This window comes from Coffea arabica, chromosome 11e, assembly GCF_036785885.1.
Source record: "Coffea arabica cultivar ET-39 chromosome 11e, Coffea Arabica ET-39 HiFi, whole genome shotgun sequence".
Classification (NCBI taxonomy): Eukaryota; Viridiplantae; Streptophyta; class Magnoliopsida; order Gentianales; family Rubiaceae; genus Coffea; species Coffea arabica.
In genome coordinates this window covers 53,762,174-53,781,890 of record NC_092331.1, presented here as the reverse complement: position 1 = coordinate 53,781,890, position 19,717 = coordinate 53,762,174, and the positions used below count along the sequence as shown (strand labels likewise).

The 19,717-nt window shown below is 36.7% G+C and overlaps 4 protein-coding genes across 4 annotated transcripts; 2 read left to right on the top strand and 2 right to left on the bottom strand.

The window, feature by feature from the left end:
- The first annotated feature begins 6,592 nt into the window (after nucleotides 1–6,592).
- On the top strand, nucleotides 6,593–10,106 carry LOC113717900 (protein OSB1, mitochondrial). The gene is made up of 4 exons (XM_027242742.2): nucleotides 6,593–7,196; nucleotides 7,307–7,445; nucleotides 8,949–9,030; nucleotides 9,411–10,106. Exons 1-4 carry the CDS (start codon nucleotides 6,760–6,762, stop codon nucleotides 9,737–9,739), a joined length of 987 nt encoding a protein of 328 aa, XP_027098543.1. The 5' UTR covers nucleotides 6,593–6,759; the 3' UTR covers nucleotides 9,740–10,106.
- A 493-nt stretch (nucleotides 10,107–10,599) lies between these two features.
- Nucleotides 10,600–12,324, bottom strand: LOC113717582 (protein WHAT'S THIS FACTOR 9, mitochondrial-like). The gene has a single exon (XM_027242334.2). It carries the CDS (start codon nucleotides 12,031–12,033, stop codon nucleotides 10,831–10,833), a length of 1,203 nt encoding a protein of 400 aa, XP_027098135.1. The 5' UTR covers nucleotides 12,034–12,324; the 3' UTR covers nucleotides 10,600–10,830.
- Nucleotides 12,325–12,895: 571 nt separating this feature from the next.
- LOC113718735 (pentatricopeptide repeat-containing protein At4g14850) lies at nucleotides 12,896–16,590 on the top strand. Its single transcript, XM_027243644.2, has 2 exons — nucleotides 12,896–14,575; nucleotides 14,997–16,590. Exons 1-2 carry the CDS (start codon nucleotides 12,954–12,956, stop codon nucleotides 15,460–15,462), a joined length of 2,088 nt encoding a protein of 695 aa, XP_027099445.1. The 5' UTR covers nucleotides 12,896–12,953; the 3' UTR covers nucleotides 15,463–16,590.
- A 596-nt stretch (nucleotides 16,591–17,186) lies between these two features.
- On the bottom strand, nucleotides 17,187–18,884 carry LOC113717675 (lignin-forming anionic peroxidase-like). Its single transcript, XM_027242455.2, has 4 exons — nucleotides 18,593–18,884; nucleotides 18,233–18,424; nucleotides 17,920–18,085; nucleotides 17,187–17,772 (listed from the first exon to the last, which is right to left on the bottom strand). The coding sequence occupies exons 1-4, from the start codon at nucleotides 18,806–18,808 to the stop codon at nucleotides 17,378–17,380; spliced, it is 969 nt and encodes a 322-aa protein (XP_027098256.1). The 5' UTR covers nucleotides 18,809–18,884; the 3' UTR covers nucleotides 17,187–17,377.
- Nucleotides 18,885–19,717: the final 833 nt, after the last annotated feature.

The following is a 19,717-nucleotide window of genomic DNA, read 5'->3' as shown; positions in this document are numbered from 1 at the left end:
ATCTAGTGATTAAGGTTGAGACGTTTAAGAAATAGTGATCCCGAGTTCAAATCCTATCTTTTTCCCCTCCGTGTTTTTTGAATCCCACCCGTCCCTGCCAGAAAAAAAAATCAGTAAAAAAAAATCTGTACCTCATAAATTATTGTGGTATTTTACAAATCTACAAAGAATTGAAGGGTGTACATTTATTCATTTTCTAATTAAAGAGAGATAATAACAAGTAGATTTCATGTTCTTTACCGAGTTTATTTTTAGTTATCTACCTACCTACATCTTTCACTATACATTTTTCTTCATTTTGGAAGGTGTGGCATGTGGATTGCGGACTCGACAGTCAGAATCAATTCATGTAGTGCAGCAGAAATATACACGAACCTTATCTAGAACAATCAGAAGAAGATTCATGGGTGGGAATAGTGATAGATTAATGCTGAATACGCATTAGTTTATTAAGATTGCAAGAACATTGACATCGTGCCCATTTATGGAACTGACACATAACACATAAATCCAAGGTCAAAGAAGTGCGAAAACACGACTCTGGTATGGCCTGTATTTTACACGAAAACTTGGCATCTCATCCGGATTAACACATGTGGGGTGTCATTTTACACATGGTCTGAGGTTTTCTCTTGTTTTTTGGCTGAGGTTTTTGGCTTAGTTGTGGGGAAGTTTCTCCATGAATCATATGGTTTAAAAGATAGGGATCAGTGGATATACAAATGGGGTCAAGTAGACTACTGCAGAATAAATATCTTGGTATTTGGATTCTACATGATATCAAATTACTACTTGGATTTTGATTATACAAATAAAATAAATCAAACCCATGTTTGACAAATCAAAAATAAAAAGATTATTCAAGTTTCTTGTACTAAAAAGTTATGTTGAACAAAATTAGATCGTCCACTTTTGAATTCAACAAAGAATAATTATGTTCAACAATATTATTCCTTCTTGAGGTAGGGAGGGAGGGAATTTTGACTTTTGAATTTGGTTTCATGAATGGTCAGAGTGGAAAACTGACCATCCGCATGGTAATACATGCGATATATATATATATATATATATATATACAGAATCATGGAGAATTTACTAAAAAGTCTGAAACAAACTCAACTGGAAGTTTGCAGTGAAAGAGCAGTCACAACTAGCTTATGAATCACCAACCTGATAAGCTATTAATTTCAGGAGCATAATTCAATTTGGTTAGCTTTTGAATATATATGTATGTATATATACTGACTTGGAATGCACATTATTTACACCTTATTTATACACGCTGACTTACTTGCATCATCAACACATTTTTTAATTACCTTTTTATCTCACATACATCAAAAAGTGCTACAGTATTTTTATCACAAAATTATCTCAAATAATTTACTATCCAAACACACTCACTGTTATTTTGTCAATTATCAGATGATTCATTAAAATAATGTATTGGAGAATTCTTATGGATTCGTGATCACCAAAAAGTAAATGGAAATAAGACTCAAAAGAAGTGTTCAATTTGGCTTGGTAGTATTCCATAAATCGAAATAGTGGTATTCTTAGTCCAAACGGTTAATTCAGTTGTTCAGTCTATTAATAAGAAGCTTCTTCTAATTAGGTAGGAGGCTAGTAGCAAATGATGTTTGGTCATTGGATTCTCTACTTTTAATTGTAAAGAATGGCACAATTCAAGAGTCCCAACTATAATCCTCTTCAATATCATTCAAAAAATCCCAACTTTTCTTGTTTCTATTAATACAGCATGACCTCAATTGAAACCAACTCTCTACTTGTTGTATATAAGACATAAAAAGAAAGAAATTTTCTATTTACTGAAACAACCCTCAATACTATAATAGAATTTAAACACTTTCATATTATACAACTTGCTAGTCATCTTTGGTCAAGTCTTCTTATCCACATTATCAAACGCTCCCTAATTACTTGTATGAAAATGTATGCTAACAAGTTTTAATGCTGAGATCATACCTTGATCATGACTTAACCAAATCCTAGCCAAAAGAGCCAAAGAGTTTTTTTTTTTTTTTCCATTTTTTTTCAAGTATTGAGTTTTCCTCTGCCAATTGGCTATTAACGCTAATCAGTCAAGTGAAGGAATTGCTAGGACTCCGCCACCAAGTTTACAAATGGCTGGCCATCTACTCAGCCTCCTCTTGTCTTGCAAAGTGCAAACCCCAGACAGAGAAGGGTCATTTTCTATACCATTCAAGAACCCAATAGCCAACAAGCACAGATTCAAAAAGCCATCCCAACTCACCAAACTTTGGTCAACCTGCCTTCACAAAAATCCTGTTCTTGATCAAAATATGAAATATCCTTTACTTAATCAAACTTGGCCACGCAAACAAATGTCAATCTAGAAGTTCTAGACGCCCCCAAAGGTTACACTTGGCAAATCACAAATCCATAAACTCTTCCTAAAGCTAAAGAAAAATCCAATTTTTCAAATCCTCCCAACCAGGACACCTTTCCCCTGTTGAAGTCATTATTTGCTACCTTCTCAGCTCCTCCTATTCTACCAATTCATGAACTACTCGTGTGTCCTTTTCAGAATGTCCATTCCCCATAATATAAATACAGCAATCCCTCTAACATTTCACATCTCCCTCAAGAGAAACAAGAGTTAGTTTTGTTCTAGTTTTGGAGCAAGAAGCTTGTGGTTCTGTTATTTTTCTCCATCCATCTTCTTCCCTTCCTTCCTTTGTTCCTTTCTTTTCTTCTTGTCTATCTTATATAACCATGGTTAAGCAAGCAGAGATGGAGCAGCAGCCAAGAAAGACTACCATGTCCAACAACTTCAGCAGCAACAACAACAGCAACAGTAAAGAAGATAAAGATAGATATCTTGGGATGGCAGTTCACAGCCAAGTCAAGAAAATCAAGCAAGAAATGGAGAAATTCAAGCATCCTGCTCTTCAGCAGCCAGAGATGAGACCAGTTCTTAAAGAAATCACCCTCATGAGTCGGCAACAGCGCTCAAGATCACCCTTGGGATTGGCTGAAAATAGACCTATTTCTGTTGGACACTAAATAATCATATTAGGGACAGTGATTTCATCTTCCTTGTACCTGCTTTCTTCCTCTTCTTCTTCTTCTTCTGTTTTTCCCCCCTTTTGTCTTATGGGTTTTTCTAGCTTTTCTTTTCTTTTTTTTTCTTTTTGGGGTTAATCAGATGTACATATTTAGATGAGAAGCACTAATACCCTCTTTCCAGTCTTCTTTGTGGTGATGGGATGAGTGCAGCTTCATCAGTTTCTTATAATATAACCTGGAATTTTGCAGAGAGGGATAAGATATTAATATACCTCCTTCAATTTTGCATAAAGGGATGTTTTCCTATCTTCTTTTTTTCTTGATTCTGCCTTTTTTTTTTCCTTTAATTTCTGGTGTTCCAATTTTTTTTTTTTTGAAGCTTTAAGTTCTTGAATGTAAGGTTGTGATTTTGCTGCCTCCTGATTCTTCCTCCAACCCACAAAACAGAGGTCCTGGCTGTTTTCTTTGTTTTTATTTTTTTTTGTCCTTTATTGTTGTGGCTGTTTTGCAAATCGTGGAAGTTAAGGCCCCTTCATGGGTCGGTTTGGCCGGTGCAATTCAATACTAAGAAATGAAAATCGGTAGAAATGACTTGTAGACAATGACTATTCATTTCCTGGAAAACGGTTTTGTCCTTTTTCTCTGGATATTTTTTGATCTTGCATTTTTTATTCCCACTTGAAAAATGAAACACATTTATTGTTAGTTATCATATTCTCTCTGGTTGGCTGGTGCTTAAATTTTAAAAATTTGAAGTCATAAATCAGACTTTGATTTTCCTTTTCTATTAATTTTCGATATGTATAAAAATTACCGCAATTATTTTCTATTAAGATATGCATAAGTATCCGTTAACATCTTTGATGAATGAATTCTGTACTTATTTCAAGTTTCCCTCTCAATTTAAATATTTTAATCCAATCTCAAGGCTTTAAAACTGTAAAATACAAAGAATTAATCTTTCCTACAGTGAGAGTGTGTAAATTATCAGCGTTGGATGAATGACAATTATGTAGAATTTGAATTTAAAATTCAATTTTTATACACATGTCATAAATATAACGGTGATAGTGTATACACTGTTAGTGTATATTAGATTTATTCAAATAGAAAAGGGATAAAATCTTGGTTTGTTTTCACATATTTAGGGAGTTTCATCGTTTTCAAACACAAAAATGGATTGACAATAAGTCACGGCTCATAAAAAATAGTAGAAAATTTATGATATGTATTGCATTCATGAAAAGTGAAGTTAGTTAATATTTGCCTAGATATACTTTTACAAAGTGAGAGCAACTTCATCACCACGAATTTGGTAGCCTAATTGGTTAAGGCTCACCTAATGGAGATGTTTTTTAGTTAATGTTATATTGCCTAGATGCACTTTTGCTAGGTGAGAACAACTTTGTTACCACGAATTTGGTAGCCTAATTGGCTAAGGCTCACCTAATAGAGTTTGGTTTGGTTTTGGTTTGGTTTAGTTTAGTTTTTTTCTTTTTAAAAACAATTGCATGTTTTAATTCATTCGAGGCATAATTGCGTGTATTGGATGCGTTTGTGGGGGAGAGTCTTTCAACAGCAAATTGGTAGGAGATTGTGATGACGGGACGGACTTACTTTCTTGGGCAAGAGAAGTTAGTTACCGTGCTTCTCATTTCGATTGTAACGTGTAACCAAAAGATCATTGTTAAGATAGCTGCCTCTTTGCCTTTGTTAACAGCAAGAACAAGTTTCAATTGGACTCGGGGATGAAATTCATACGTGGGAGTCGGGGGGTGCACATCTTGACTCGATGATCCAAAAAGCCCTGGTGATGTGATCTGGATGGATTCGATCCAAATTAGCGGACACCCGATTTGGCGAATCGAGTCATATTCGAATCAAAGAATAATACGGATTGGATTTGGATATCATTTTTTGTAATATGCAGATATCCGATTTTTTATAGAATTTTTTATACAATAAATTCACTAATTTACAATAGTTCCATCTCTTGTTTCTTTTATTTTATTTTATTTTTATGTCCCCTTTCAAAATAGGCTTTTCTTTGTATATGGTGCTAAGTTTTTAAACACATTGTCATATAATTTGTGGATAAAATATTGTAGATGAAATATTGAATCTTATTTGTTTGAATAAGATTAATTTCGACTAAAACTATTTTTGTATGACTAAAAACTCATTTGTAAGTACAATATATCACTATATCTTTAAAAGTATAATACATTTTATCTTTGGAATTTAAATTTTTCTAAATTTTAAAAATCGAATACGAATCAAATATCCAGTTAACCCGATCTGCATAATGCAGACATTCGGAAGCGGATCTAACCCATAAACACCCCTACTTAGGACTTATGAACATTTTTATAGTAATTCTCTTTAAAAAAAGAGAAAGAGCTGATTAATTTATCAAAATAAATATGCCAAACAAGTTATTGTCTTAAATTTAGGTTATTCTATTCAAAATTATAGTAATACCGAATTCAACACTGTAGGTAATTAATCTGCATTGAAATACGTGAGACTCCATTAAGAAATCTTAGTCCTGCCCTTTTTAAGCATTTATTTATCAAATGCCATTTTTATTTTTCAACCATGCACTCTATTGAAAAATTTCATTTCTTTTTTTTTGATAGAAAAGATCATTTCATTCAAACAAATCTGCATTAATGGCAGAAAATCCGTCAAACAAACATGATACAGATATATATAGATTTGAAATTAATAGATATAACAGATCTAAGAAAATAATACAAATAAAGATTATATTGATGCTCTTATATATCTTCCGTCTAAATGAATCACTGTAACCCAATACATCAATTCATGTCTGCTAACAATCAGTTCTGATTAAAACTGATTCAAGTCTACAGAAAAATTTAGACCTGACAATAATAGAAAAATTGTAGAATTGAGAAACTAGATTTTAGATTCACAAAATCTCAAATTTTACAAAGATAAAAATCTAAAAAACTCTCATAAGGAAAAACCCAGAAAAGAATAAAACTCTCATTAGAACAATATAGAAAAGAAAAAACTCTTACTAGAAGATATATATATATATATTTTTTCGAAAACGATAGTACTCTTGCATTGATCAATAAAAATGTTTACACATCGAGCAAAGGCCCAATAGAAACTAAAAACTATAGAGAGTAAGATTAAAAACTATAGAGAGTAGATCCTCCCAATAGAAAAAGATTAAAAACTATAGAGAGTAGATCCTCCCAATAGAAAAAGATTAGATTTGATCTCTCGCCCATGAAAGAGATGGAGATTACTTTGATTGGAAGAGTTCTAGAGAGAAAGAAGAGGAGTTTCAGAAAGATGGAAGAGAAACGTAAAAATTTCATTTCTTTTGAACACTCTAAAATTTGCCTATCCAAAGACGAAAATCGATATTTGCTAATGCTTTGGTGCTCTCATGGTGAATGATAAGTTTTACCTAATTCGGCACTATAATAATTAAAAGTCTCATAATTGCTAGTTCTAAAACTCGAAATATTATCAAAAAAAAATAAAAACTCGAAAACTATTCTCTTACTATAAAAACGCACGTGACAAAATTCACCCTTAAACCCCTAGCCGGCTTTCCTCTGTTCCCGCCGCCTCGCACCACCGGCCCGATCCTCCTGTACCCTCCTCCACTTCCACTGTTAGAATCTAACGGAAATTTCTCAAATCTTTGTCTGAAATCAGTTGGGTATGCCCACTTCTTCACAACTCACTACTCTGCTCAAGAAGATTCGTCTTTCCTCAAGCCCTTCGAAACTTCCCATCAAGAATCCTGTTGGAGTTGAAGTTCGAGCTCGACCCTTCTCCTCTCTACCTTCGAGTACAACTCAAAAAAGATGGAGCTATTTCTCAGAAGATGATTCTGAGACTGAAACGAGTCCAGTGTACAACCATGCCCTCAAGTTCCAGCGCCCGTCCACCATAATATACGGCGGGAATTCTGTCAACAGTCGTCCCCTGAACCTGGAATGGCCATGCTCCAGCCAATATCAAAAGCAACCTGCTAATTCTGTTAGCTTGATTGGAACAATTGAGCGTCCGTTAAAAAGAATTCAAAATTTTGATCGATATGGGGTTCATACGATGCTCAACGTCCAGGCCTGCCCTAAATCTAAAAACACTTTTAGGTAACTTTTTCTTAACATTGTATAGATTCATCAAGTGGGCTTTTAGGATAGTGCTTTTTTTGAGTTCTTTTTTTTTTCCCTTTTAATTTTTGAGTTTCTGTATTGAACAGGATTCTGTTGAAAATGTGGGATGAGATGGCAGAGATGTCGATGCATCATCTAAAACCGAACGATTTTGTATACATTTGGGGCAATTTAGGATCATACATGAAGGCTGACAAAAATGGTAATCCCAGGATGTTTTATGAGGTAGAAACGTTACGTTTACAAAATTATATTCGTAATCTCTGCAATTATGATAGGTTGTTTGACCACAGTATGCTTGGTCTTAAATGAATCATAAGGCTTTGAATCCTTCAGTTTAGTGTTTTGCTTGATAGAGATAAATAATATTACTGCTGAACAGAACTGGTGCCTTTTGGTATACTACCGAGTGTGCCTGTAGCGGTGTAGGGTTCTGTTGTTTGAGGCCAAAACCTTGTTTAATCAGCTCACACAACTAATTATTGCATGTTGCCAGCACCTTTGTGTTTTTAGTGCATTTACCAGCCAGTGTAATCTAGTGGCAGATAACTTATGCCTTACAGCCAGTTTGGGAGTTTAGGTTAGAAAAGAAAAGATGGGAAATGTTAAGTTATGAAAGAAAAGAAAAGAATATAAAGGAAGAGAAGAGATTTTAATGTTGTTTGGGAGTTTTAGAAGGAAGTAGAATGATTTTGGATATATATGTAAATAAAATTTCATTCAATAGTTTTGTGAGGATAAAATGGGCAATTAGAAAAAGTTTTGTAAGCTTCCATCAGTTTTCCTTCGCTTTCTGCGCACTGTAGCAGCACTTAACATCCTTCAAAATCCTTTCGTTTCTTTTCCTTTCCATCTCTTCTGAAAGTCCCAAACGTAGGAAAATTTATCTTTCTCTTCCTTTCTTTTTGATTCCGTTGAAATCTGAACTCCCAAACTAGCTGTTATTGTTCTTCTGTGGGATGTAGGCTGAATGGGTAAAGTTGGTGGATGTTTGTTAATTCTTCAACCATTTCACTTGACCTTTTGCTTTGGATGACAGAGAAGTGGGGATTCTTTCCTTAATTTCAGCTTTTGCTTCCCCTATCTATGTTTTCTTGAGATGATTTTGTTTAAGTACATGTATCAATGTAGCTTGATATCTGCTCGACTTTTTCAGCCAGAAACTGCTTATGAGTATCAAGGTTTTTGTCATTGGCCCTGGTTCCTAGCTTGATATGATATCTGCTTGCTTTTTTCAGCTAGAATCTGCTTATGACTTTCAAGGTGGTTGTCATTGGTTCTGGTTCTTAGCTTGATATCTGCTTGCCTTTTTCAGCTAGAATCTGCTTATGAGTTCAAGTTTTTTGTTATTTGTTGTGGTTCCTGCTATTCATCCATCACAAAGCATGGAGCATCAGCCCAATGTTTTAAACTTGTCCAGATTCAAATCAATTGGGGAACTGCTGCTCTTTTGATTCTTTCCCCCCTCTCTCTGAGATTGTTACCAGTATTAACTGACGAGCCTTGCCCAAGTTGAACATTCATTTGAACACATTTAACATGGCTCATTTATTATCAATCAACTATTGTACTATTGTTAAATACAAGAAAGGAACTGAGCTGCTTGTGTACTCATCTGCACTGAATATGTACCTAAGTGTGCCCATCTGGAATTTCTATTTCCTTATATTGATTTCTTTTGTATAGCATGTGTATTAATTTTTTTCTGGTCAATTGTTTCTAATGTAGGTTATTGCTAAGGAATTAAATTATGTAGCACAGCAGAGAGAAAAAACAGTGCATCAACAGGCTGAGAAAGTAGATGTACAAGGTACAGTCTATAATTCCCACATTTCATGATGCATGTTAATTTTTGTGCTTATTGGTAAAAAAATTATGATGGTTTTTGTTTTGTTAATGTCTAACTTTTGGAGATTGAGCAAATAAAGAGTTCAGCATTTGATATTGACATTGGTCTGGCCTTTCCAGAGTGTTGACCAGGTTATCTGACCTTTAATAATTGTATTGCAGTCGGATGTTGTTTATAATCTTCTGTCGTTTATGTGTGTGTGTATATATATATATATATATATATATATATCTAAGAGACAAGATCATCTACAGATAATTCTTCAAGAGAATTGTTGTGCAGTATCCCTGTGTGCTATGTATGTGTTTTTTTTGACAGCATTTATTTATCATCAATTTCAGGTGAAGATTATGAAGAGAGACGAAGAAACCGGCTTCATTTATGGCAAGTATTCTTTGCAAATCCATATGAGTGGAAGGATTTCCGGAATAGCAAGGCAAAACCTAATCATCCAGATTTCAAGAACATGTCTACTGATGAAGCTCTCTGGCTTAGGGCCAGTGATCCACCGTGGATCAAAAAGCAACTCGAATTTGTTGATTCTGCATCGGCAGGACTAAATTTAGGAGGACATATGAGTTCCACATCTTTCAGGTCCCTTCTTGCCAATGATACCGGAGATGGAACAGGAGAACCTACTGGAGGAGAAGAAATCAAGTATGTCGCTTAAGTGGGCAAAGAAGTTAGTCTATGACAATTATGCATGCTATATTTCCGACATGACTAGTTGGTCTCTTCCAAACAGAGGAAAGGGTTCATGGACTTTGGGAGAGTAAACAGTCATGCGTCTGGACCTAATAAGGTCTTGCAGCTTTGATTTTAAGAAGGTTTATCAGAGATTTCTTAGGGGTCTGCTCCCTGTGAATTAAGCTGTACAGAAATTAATATTTGATAAATTACATTGTTTTGTAAGGTTGTGCCAGAGTCTTCTTCGTCATAGGGTCCATATGGCTTGATCTCAACTACAATCAGAATGCTACACATAACTCAAATTTTCATTCTGACAAAATCTTGATTGAGAGATTTATAGTTCTTCATATTGTTATTCGCGGTTTGTTAAGCTTTCAACGGAGAATGGTGAAGAAGGGCTTTTCTATTATGGGTTTCCTCTTATATCTTGCTATGCTTGAAAGTAAGTGGTGAAGCTGGTAATTATGTTTTCAAAATTACTTGTTTTCGGGGCCTTAAAGAACTACTATTGTTTTCTGGGAGCATATTTCTTAATGTAAATTCGGTGTACTCTTAATCCTTAATTTGTAAGGTCAAAATGCCTACTATCCAATGAGCAATTCCACTCTCCTTGCAACTGCATTTTTGTACTATGCCGGGTATTCCAAGTACTTGTTCAGCTCAAAAAAGACATCTCATCTGGAGTTTTTGCATCAGTTAAATCAGTTTTTGTGAGCCACAGGGAAATACGACAAAAGCACTTTTTTTTTGTTTTTGTTCCTTTGAATAATTTTATTGACTTCGTTAGGAGTTCAGAAAACAAGCAGGTAATTGAGCATGAACTTTATTCTTTCCAAACTACTATGAGCAGAAAATTTTGTCAACCGTAACCCTCTGATCTTTAACCAATGTTTCAGGTTTTGGTTCAATTTGTATTTACTTCTCGTGTATTCTATTGTTACTCAAGATTTTTCTATTTTACGGCCTATTGCTATCTTGACAGAGACGACCAGTCCTCTTGGTACAAATCATACATCACAAGAGTCCAATCGTGCACTGATGCTAACTGCCTTGACAAGTTTTAAATCCTCATCAAGTAGTTTCATCTGATTCATATTCTGAAAGGAAACTACAGTCTGATTCTTCTTCTGATTGAAATCTGACTAAATTCTTTTGACAATCCAAAGAGCTCATCAATTCATCATCCATCTTATCTTTCTTGTATGATCCCCTGCTCCGCTCCAAAAATCCTTCCTTCAACATGCTAAGATATCTACCCCTTGTATCAACAAGAGGATGTTTCTCAATTAGCTTATCGCGATCGCAAGACTCCCTAAGAACAACAGTCTGTGTATCACCCTTTCTTGAAATGTAGAATATCCCTGGATGCCGCTCAAACACCTTGGTAAACTTCTGAGGCAATCCCAGCGGCTTTCGCAAATTACTAACATTCCTTCTCTCAGTTTTCTTCTGCAGGGTTAGGTGCAGAAGCTCATGGAACACTCCGACAATCCTCTTCTCAGATACATCTGTACGAGGATCCAAATGGGAGGCATCAACATACGGAGAAGTATATGGCAGCTTCTGCCACTCTTCCAACCATTTCATACATTTCCTGTTTAAACCAAAACCCCTCGTGAATCCAATTGGAAACGCCAACACCCTATTGTTTGCCACAGAAGAACCTGAATTCCTTTCCAAGTGGGACGACGCTAAGCTCTGATCCCACTTTTCGAGCTTCAGGGCCTCACGCCCATCATCTAGCTGAACCATTTTGAAAACTTCTGAATGCTTCCTAATCCATGATTTCTCATAATCAAACGGCAAGCCCAGATCCCATTTCAGCTGATCAATCGTCTGCAGCGGAAGCGTTCTTTTTCTACACAACATCATGAATTTCTTAAACCGATCAAGAATATCCACCTCACATTTCTGAAACGTGACCACCTCATCTTGGTAAACATCTAAGGCTTCAGCTGATAACTTGAACCAAGGCACTCGAGTCCCTCCACTATCAGGAACATGCAACTCCTCAAACACGTTCGGGTATCTTCTCATAAAAGTTGACACTTTTAGGCCATCTGGGAGGCCAAGTTGTCCCCGATTACGCGACAGGCGGTAAATGGGAATACAACCATCTGGGTCCGAGGCAATGAGGGAGATGAGCACACACGCAGCTTTGAGCTCTCTCCCTCCAGCTACTGCCTTGTCCAAGACACGGTCTTTTACCCATTTCAGCTTCACATTTACCAGTGTACGCCTTTGACAATAGATAAACGCGGTTCTCTTGAACATTTTCGCAAACACCTCGAAGGCGTGATTCTTGTTACCCTAAAAAATGCTGGACTTTAGCACATATGGAGCTGATAACATACACTTTTATGACTCTCGGGATTTTAGACTTTTCAAGGTTTAGAAGCACAGCCGTAAGCGTGAGTTTAACTGCTCAGAGAAGTGGGCGCCTTCAAAATTTGGGCATTATAGTTTTTGCAATGGAATACGTACAATTGCACCAATGAAATGCACCCTATGCTCCAAGCAAAATCATGTCCCCATAGGATGTCTTATACTTGGTCCATTTCACCCCACAGAATATTCCTAATGGGTCTTATGATTTTATTTTTCATAACAAGTATGGTCTCGTGAGTACACTAGAATTACACGTAATAAGTTATTATTAATAAGGGATTTCACACTATAATGCAGTTTAAAATTGTGCACGCTTTCACAAATACGATATCTCAGAACTTAATATTTGGAATGGTAATATTCTAGAGTTTGTTATCAGAGAATTGATGGTAGTAAAACATTTTGCATATGGTATTTTTGAAACTGTTTTTGTTTGTATATTACTGTAACAGTGTAGATGAAAAAGTTATTTTTCAAAAAAGTCTGAATCCAAACAGAGCCGTAAGTGTTTAAAAAAGTCTTCCCTAATTAGTATTTCAATTCTGAATATCTTTTATTTCTAGGATTTATACGTAAATTGGTTCGTAAAGAAGATTTGATTTTGGGCTGTAGCTGTATGATAGGCCGTACTGACAAGGGATATGGAGCAATTATTTTGGCGTTCTAAGGCGTGATACTATATGCATTATCAACTGACCACGCCTTGAAGAGCTTGGCGGTTTCGTGCCCAAATTTAAACACTTGTTGTTTGTTAACGTCTCAAAACAGAAATATGGGTTGGCGCCTGGCGGCAGCCACCACATGCGATGCCCTTCCTCTCCGCCAATGCCCTCGGCGATTTACTCACCTCCGCCGTGTCAACTCACTCCTCAATCCGACTCGGCCGAGCCATCCACGCCAAAATCTTTAGAACCTTATACCAAAACCAGCTTCCTTCATTTCTTGTTAACCACCTCATCAACATGTACTCCAAACTCGACCGGCTCGACTCAGCCCAACACGTCCTCTCGCTCACTCCCCCGGCCTTTCGCTCCGTCGTCACCTGGACATCCCTAATCTCCGGCTCCGTCCAAAATGGTCATTTCACATCTGCCCTGTCACAGTTCTCTTCAATGCGCTGCGTTGACAATATCCTCCCTAATGACTTCACTTTCCCCTGCCTCTTCAAAGCCTCTACTGCCCTCAACTCCCCTTTCCTCGGACAACAGTTTCATGCTTTAGCAGTGAAACTAAAATTGACCTCCGACGTTTATGTCGGATGCAGCGCTTTTGACATGTATTATAAAGCTGGCTTAAACGATGATGCATGTAAAATGTTTGATAAAATGCCTCACAGAAATATCGCAATGTGGAATGCTTATATTTGCAATGCAGTGGTTAATGGCAAGCCTAAAGATGCTGTCATTAAATTTATTGAGCTATTATATGTAGGAGTGGAGGGTCTGAGAGAGGATGGTCCAAATTCGATTACTTTTTGTGCTGTGTTAAATGCTTGCGCAGACTCTTTGAATTTAAAGCTAGGACAACAATTACATGGTTATGTTATTCGATATGGTTGTGAAGGGGATGTGGCGGTATTAAATGGGTTGATAGATTTTTATGGGAAATGTAAGGAAGTGAAGTTTTCCGAGATGGTTTTTGATGGGATGATGGATAGGAATGTTGTGTCTTGGTGTAGCATGGTGGCTGTGTATGAGCAGAATTATATGGGGGAGAAGGCTTGTGAAACATTTGTGGAAGCGAGGAGAGGGAATTTTGAACCAACAGATTTCTTGTTATCAAGTGTGCTTAGTGCTTGTGCGGGGCTGGCAGACCTTGAATTTGGCAGGGCTGTACATGGGATTGCAGTGAAGGCATGTATTGAAAGGGACGTTTTTGTTGGGAGTGCTTTAGTAGACATGTATGGGAAGTGTGGAAGTATAGATGATTGCGAGCAAGCATTTTATGAGATGCCAGACAGGAATTTGATCACCTGGAATGCGTTGATTGGTGGGTATGCTCATCAAGGACGTGCTGATATGGCATTGGAATTGTTTGAGGAGATGACAAGTGGAAGTTCTGTGGTGCTGCCTAATTATGTGACGTTCGTGTGTGTGTTGACAGCATGTAGTAGGGGTGGAATGGTGAACAAAGGGATGGATATCTTTGAATCAATGAGATGGAAATATGGCATCGAACCAGGGGCTGAGCACTATGCTTGCGTTGTGGACATGTTGGGACGTGCTGGGTTTGTTGAGCGTGCGTATGAGTATATAAAGAGCATGCCTATTCATCCGACAATTTCAGTCTGGGGTGCTCTTTTAGGGGCTTGCAAAGTGTACAAAAAGCCAGAACTGGGGAAAATTGCGGCTGAAAATTTATTTGAACTTGATCCTATGGACTCTGGCAATCACGTAATCCTTTCGAATATGTTTGCAGCTGCTGGCAGGTAGTTGATGTACCTTGTTCAACCTAAGATTAATATGTGTATAGGAAAGCCCCATAGTTGTTCATACAGGATGTTGCCTGAAAATGGCAGAGTATAAATGGTTTCTTTTTGGGTCTAAACTTGGTTATAGGCAGAGTTAATTGAAGAATCACTTTTTGGAAAGTAAAAAATAAAGTCTTTTATGGACATCTGTGTTTGTCTCCATGACATGGTCGTTCTATTACATCTGTGCTTTAAATTTATTATTGATGCCCTTTCATAGGAGATTGGCATTATTATTCCTGTTCTGGAGTTGTCAGAAAATAACTGAAACTTTTTGAGATATCAAAGTTATATTTATACTTATTTGTTGCTAGTGTGGTGGTTTTTCATCTATCTGTTAGTCTCATTTAAACCTAATTGTTGTTGACAATAAATGCAGGTGGGAAGAGGCCAACCATGTAAGGGAAGAGATGAAGGATGTGGGGATCAAGAAGGGTGTTGGATATAGCTGGATGTCCATTAAGAATTCTCTCCATGTATTCCAAGCAAAGGATACATCTCATGAGAGAAATTTTGAGATTCAGGCAATGTTAGATAAATTAAAAAAAGATATGAAAGCTGCTGGTTATGTTCCTGATACGGAGGTTTCGCTTTATGATTTAGAAGAGGAAGAGAAAGAATCGGAAGTATGGTCTCACAGTGAAAAAATTGCACTTGCATTTGCCCTTATTGCTCTCCCGCCTGGTGTCCCAATAAGGATAACGAAGAACCTAAGGGTCTGTGTTGATTGCCACAGTGCGATGAAATTCTTCTCTGGGATACTTGGCAGGGAAATCATTGTGAGGGACAACAGCCGGTTTCATCGTTTCAAGGACAATCAATGCTCCTGCAGTGATTATTGGTGACCTTTTGGACTATTTTTCAGTAATTTCTATTTGAAGGACGTTCCCACCAAAAACATGCTCGCTGGCTACGAAGTATTGAGGTTGGTGATCAAAGAGATTTTGTTTCTTTGAGCTATAAAGGATTTGATTTGCAGAATTTCGGAGTTGAACCTGATTAATGGGGTTTATACCATCAGATGGATTTCTTGGCAACAGCTTTGAGCCTACAGGAATATTTATTGTATGAGAGATGGAAATTGCTACAAAGAATTCCAGCCTCTACTATTTACATCTAGGAGCATGTTGAAGGTGCTATTGGCATTGAGGGAGATACTCATGTTCTTGCATTTCATATGATTATGGAAGAAGTTTTTAGAGGCAAGCTGCTTGACTTCAACCAGCTCAGATTTTATACTCATGCTTCAAGCAACCAGTTGATGTTGCAAGGTACAGATATATTTCATATACTTGGGCCAGAAAACTTCAAGGGAGGCTGTGAATCAGGCAAAAGTTGATGTTGCCGAGGGTAAGATGAAGGGTGAGATGGGAAAAAATAAGCAAAGACAGGGACTGAACCTTAAAAATGCTGCCAAAGTTGATGCTGAAAGAGAGATAATGTGCAGGGGATCTAGCAGTGAGCTAAGGGCAATATAAGCAAAGGAGTGTACGTCGGAGAGAGGTAAAGAAGAGATATTTTTCCCTCCCTCTATTGTTGCTTCTTTCAGATACACTTGAATGGTGGAATTGTATTTTACCTCCCGTGCAAACGACCCCCATGGATTTATTATTAAGAAGACCATGTAAAACAACAAGAGAAGGTTTGACGTTTCTGCTAGATTCGGAGAAGAGACTGCAGTTGATCCTCCACTGAAGAGAACCTGGTCTCATATGAGGCCTTTCATTTGCATCAGATTCTTGAAGTTATTGTTATCAAATGAATTGGGGGTGACCAAATGAAATGGTGCTAGATTACAATCAGCATTTCCAACTGCTCTTGGGCACTGGAGCCTCTGGGTGCTTGCAAAGCCGGCATCAAATAATGGAATTAATATTGATGGAGAATGTTATGCAAAATCTAAGATGTTTCTTGTTTCATTTGCATTTACTCATAAACCATTAAATTTCAATATGAGAAAGTACTTATTTAAATCTTCTTTTATTTGTCCATTATGCTTCATAGCTATCTCAAAATATCTATCATGAAAGAAACAAAGGAATTGGGAAGCCAGCTATTAATTTCAAGGGGTTCTTGTACTTAGTACTGGTAATATTACATTTAATTTCGCTTACTTTTGGTTAGTGGTCTTCAGTTTTGATTTCTCTCTTTACTTTCTACGTATTCATTTTGAATTGAAGCAAAAGAGAACCAATTGCTTTCCCTCACTCCATTGTTGCCTCTTCAAAGAGAAATTTCAGAAACACTCGAATAGTGAAATTCTCAATTTTTTTTGTACACCTGGTGCTTAACACCAACATTGATTTTTAATTCGGAAAGTGGAAAACCATGTTAAACAACATGATTGACGTTTCTAAGAGTTCCAGAAATATGGGGAACAGAAGTACATATGTAAAGGAAACATGTGTTTAAATAGGAGATTATTTGAAATAATTAATGTAGCACTTTATATGATATGATGTATGTAAGATAAAAAAAATGGTTGGAAATACAAGGTGTTGATTGAAAATTATAATTGTATTGCAAGCAAAATAATATACATTTGGGAAAAAAGTTTATTTGTGCGAGATATTACAATCTTGAGGTTTACAAATTATTATAACCAGTCATAACTACAAGGCAATGGAAGGACGGTAGATATACACTTGCAAAATCAATGAATAAATGAATCAAAGAATGAACTCAGGACTAACAAATAAAACTTTCTTGTACGGGAAGTGTTCGATGTTGACGATGCAATAAATCTGCACTTGCAATACTTTAGCTCACAGCACTGCAAACTCTCCTTATGATTCCACTCGCACCTGTGAGTGGTTCAAGGTCTCCCATCTTAACCATGGCAGAAGCAAAATCCGACAGGAAGGTTCTAGGATTTCGGCTATATTCGGAGACAATACTGTCAGTTGATCCTCCACTGAAGAGAGCCTGGTCTGATATGAGGAGGCCTTTCTTTCGCATTAGATTCTTGAAGTAATTGTTGTCAAACGAATTCGGAGTGACCAAATCAAGTGGTGCTAGGTTACTATCACCATTTCCAACGGCTGGTGGGCAGTGGCGCCTGCGGGTGCTTGCAAAGCCCGCATCAATGTCTGTCCCGTTACTATAAACTCTGTTGCGAAAAACAAAGCATTGAGCTTGTCCTAATGTATGTGATCCTGTAAATTGGAATTCAAAGTGCAAATTATCGATCACATTCATGAACTATACGTAAAAAATGGTAAGCGAATATTATAAACAAGAAAGGATATTAATTGTAAGTAAAAGAAGAAGAATAAACAAAATGTTTGATTTATGATCCTCACCCGACAATGCAACCATATCCCTTGCACTAAGTCCTTTGTTTTGGAAATTGATAATCAGATCTCTTAGATTAGCAAAAGGGCTTGGCAGATTGCTTTCTGCAGCAGAACGGCTTGCAGTGGTTGAATCTCTTCTTCCAAGCTTTACTTGCCATGTTGGACCGCCAACCTGATTACATTCATAAAAATGATATTAATCAGCTGCTAATTGTGAATTAGATCATGGAACCATAAGCTTGGTGTCCATGTTTTGCTTTCAATATTTACTTCTAAGATGTGTAAAGAAAGAATGCATAATCCATGTCTTAGTACTTACAGCAACTGATGCATCTCTTGCTGCAACTGAAAGTATGTCTGCACAAGAAACAACTCCAGGGCATATCTTCTCAACTTCGCGTTTTGCAGCTTCTATGACTTCAAATCCTCTTGTTGAATTATTGTTTGGCCGTGCAGTCTTTTCGCTTTGAATAGTAGGTGTCTCATCAAGTAATATGGATCCATCACAACCCTGAAAGTGTAGAAAAATCGGTGTATTTGTACCAACAAAACGGAACTATGAAAATGTCGGGTGAGTGACCAAAACACAAGGTACCAGATATATTTAAATCCTAGGATACTTTGTAGAGATTATTCTAACTTTAGTTATACATGTTTATGTTCATTTGCAATTGCTAACCTGGACGAAACAATCGTGAAAATGGAGGCGAATGAGAGAGGCAGCCATGCGACGCTCACGAGACACTGCTCTTCGGATAGAAGTACGAATTGCATCAAGTGCTTGTGGACATGTAGCATCATAGAATGTTGGAGAAAGCTGTGCCTCAGTTCGAATACTGTTAGCAAGAAATAGTACTAGAATTGAAATAACAGCAATTGTTGGAAAAGAATCCATTAAAATTTGTAGAGATTTTTGGGATTTGTATAGATATGATGCCAATAAATGAAGGGATCGCTCTCAATGAAGATGATCAGAATGATTTGTGTTGTGTCTTAGGAAGGCAAAGGAGCAAAGTATTTATAGGGCTCCAAAGTTGGAACGTAGAAGAATGAGAAATCATGAAGTTGGTTTACGTCGCTGTTGGCTGCTCCGCGTTAGCACTACTACTACTTTTCATGCATCCAACTAATACGATGTTGTTAAAGAGCTTGCATGGTGACTTGTTCTTGGAACAGTGGTTGGATACTTCCTGACTTGTATATTTGGTCAAAATTGACTTTTGTTTTTGATTTTTCTATCTTGGGATGGGTGAATGATTTTGGCAATTACATTTTAGATTCAACCACTTCCTACTCTTTTTTATTTTTCTTTCCAAATATGATTTCGAGGGTAAAATCCTAGTTCTTTGTGCTTCGAAGATCCTCACCCTTGTCAGTATTCTTTTGTGGTTCTCATAAAAAATGCAGTGAAGAGTTAGCCAGAAAAGTATATTCATAGTCTATGCTGTGCACCAATGGAGTTCAATAAGTTCCTGTTCATTCAAGGAACAAAAAATAGAATAGCATGTCAAAAAATCTTATTTTCACAATAGATTTTTCTAATAGATACTCTGCAGATGAAGAAGAAAGTGAGAACTTGTTAGTTCACCTAAATTACATTCAATTTACAATGTAAATGCACGTTCTCACATTTAATGCAATTTTGCGTTCGAATACATTTCCAAAAAATTAACACCAAAAACCTCCCTTAACAGGTGCTAGAAGGCAAAATTAGCCAAAGCCTTTCATGAATAAGATAACTTTCTTCTTGATAATTCAGTGAATATCTAGCTCTATATTTTTGACCAATGGAAGGAAATTAGAG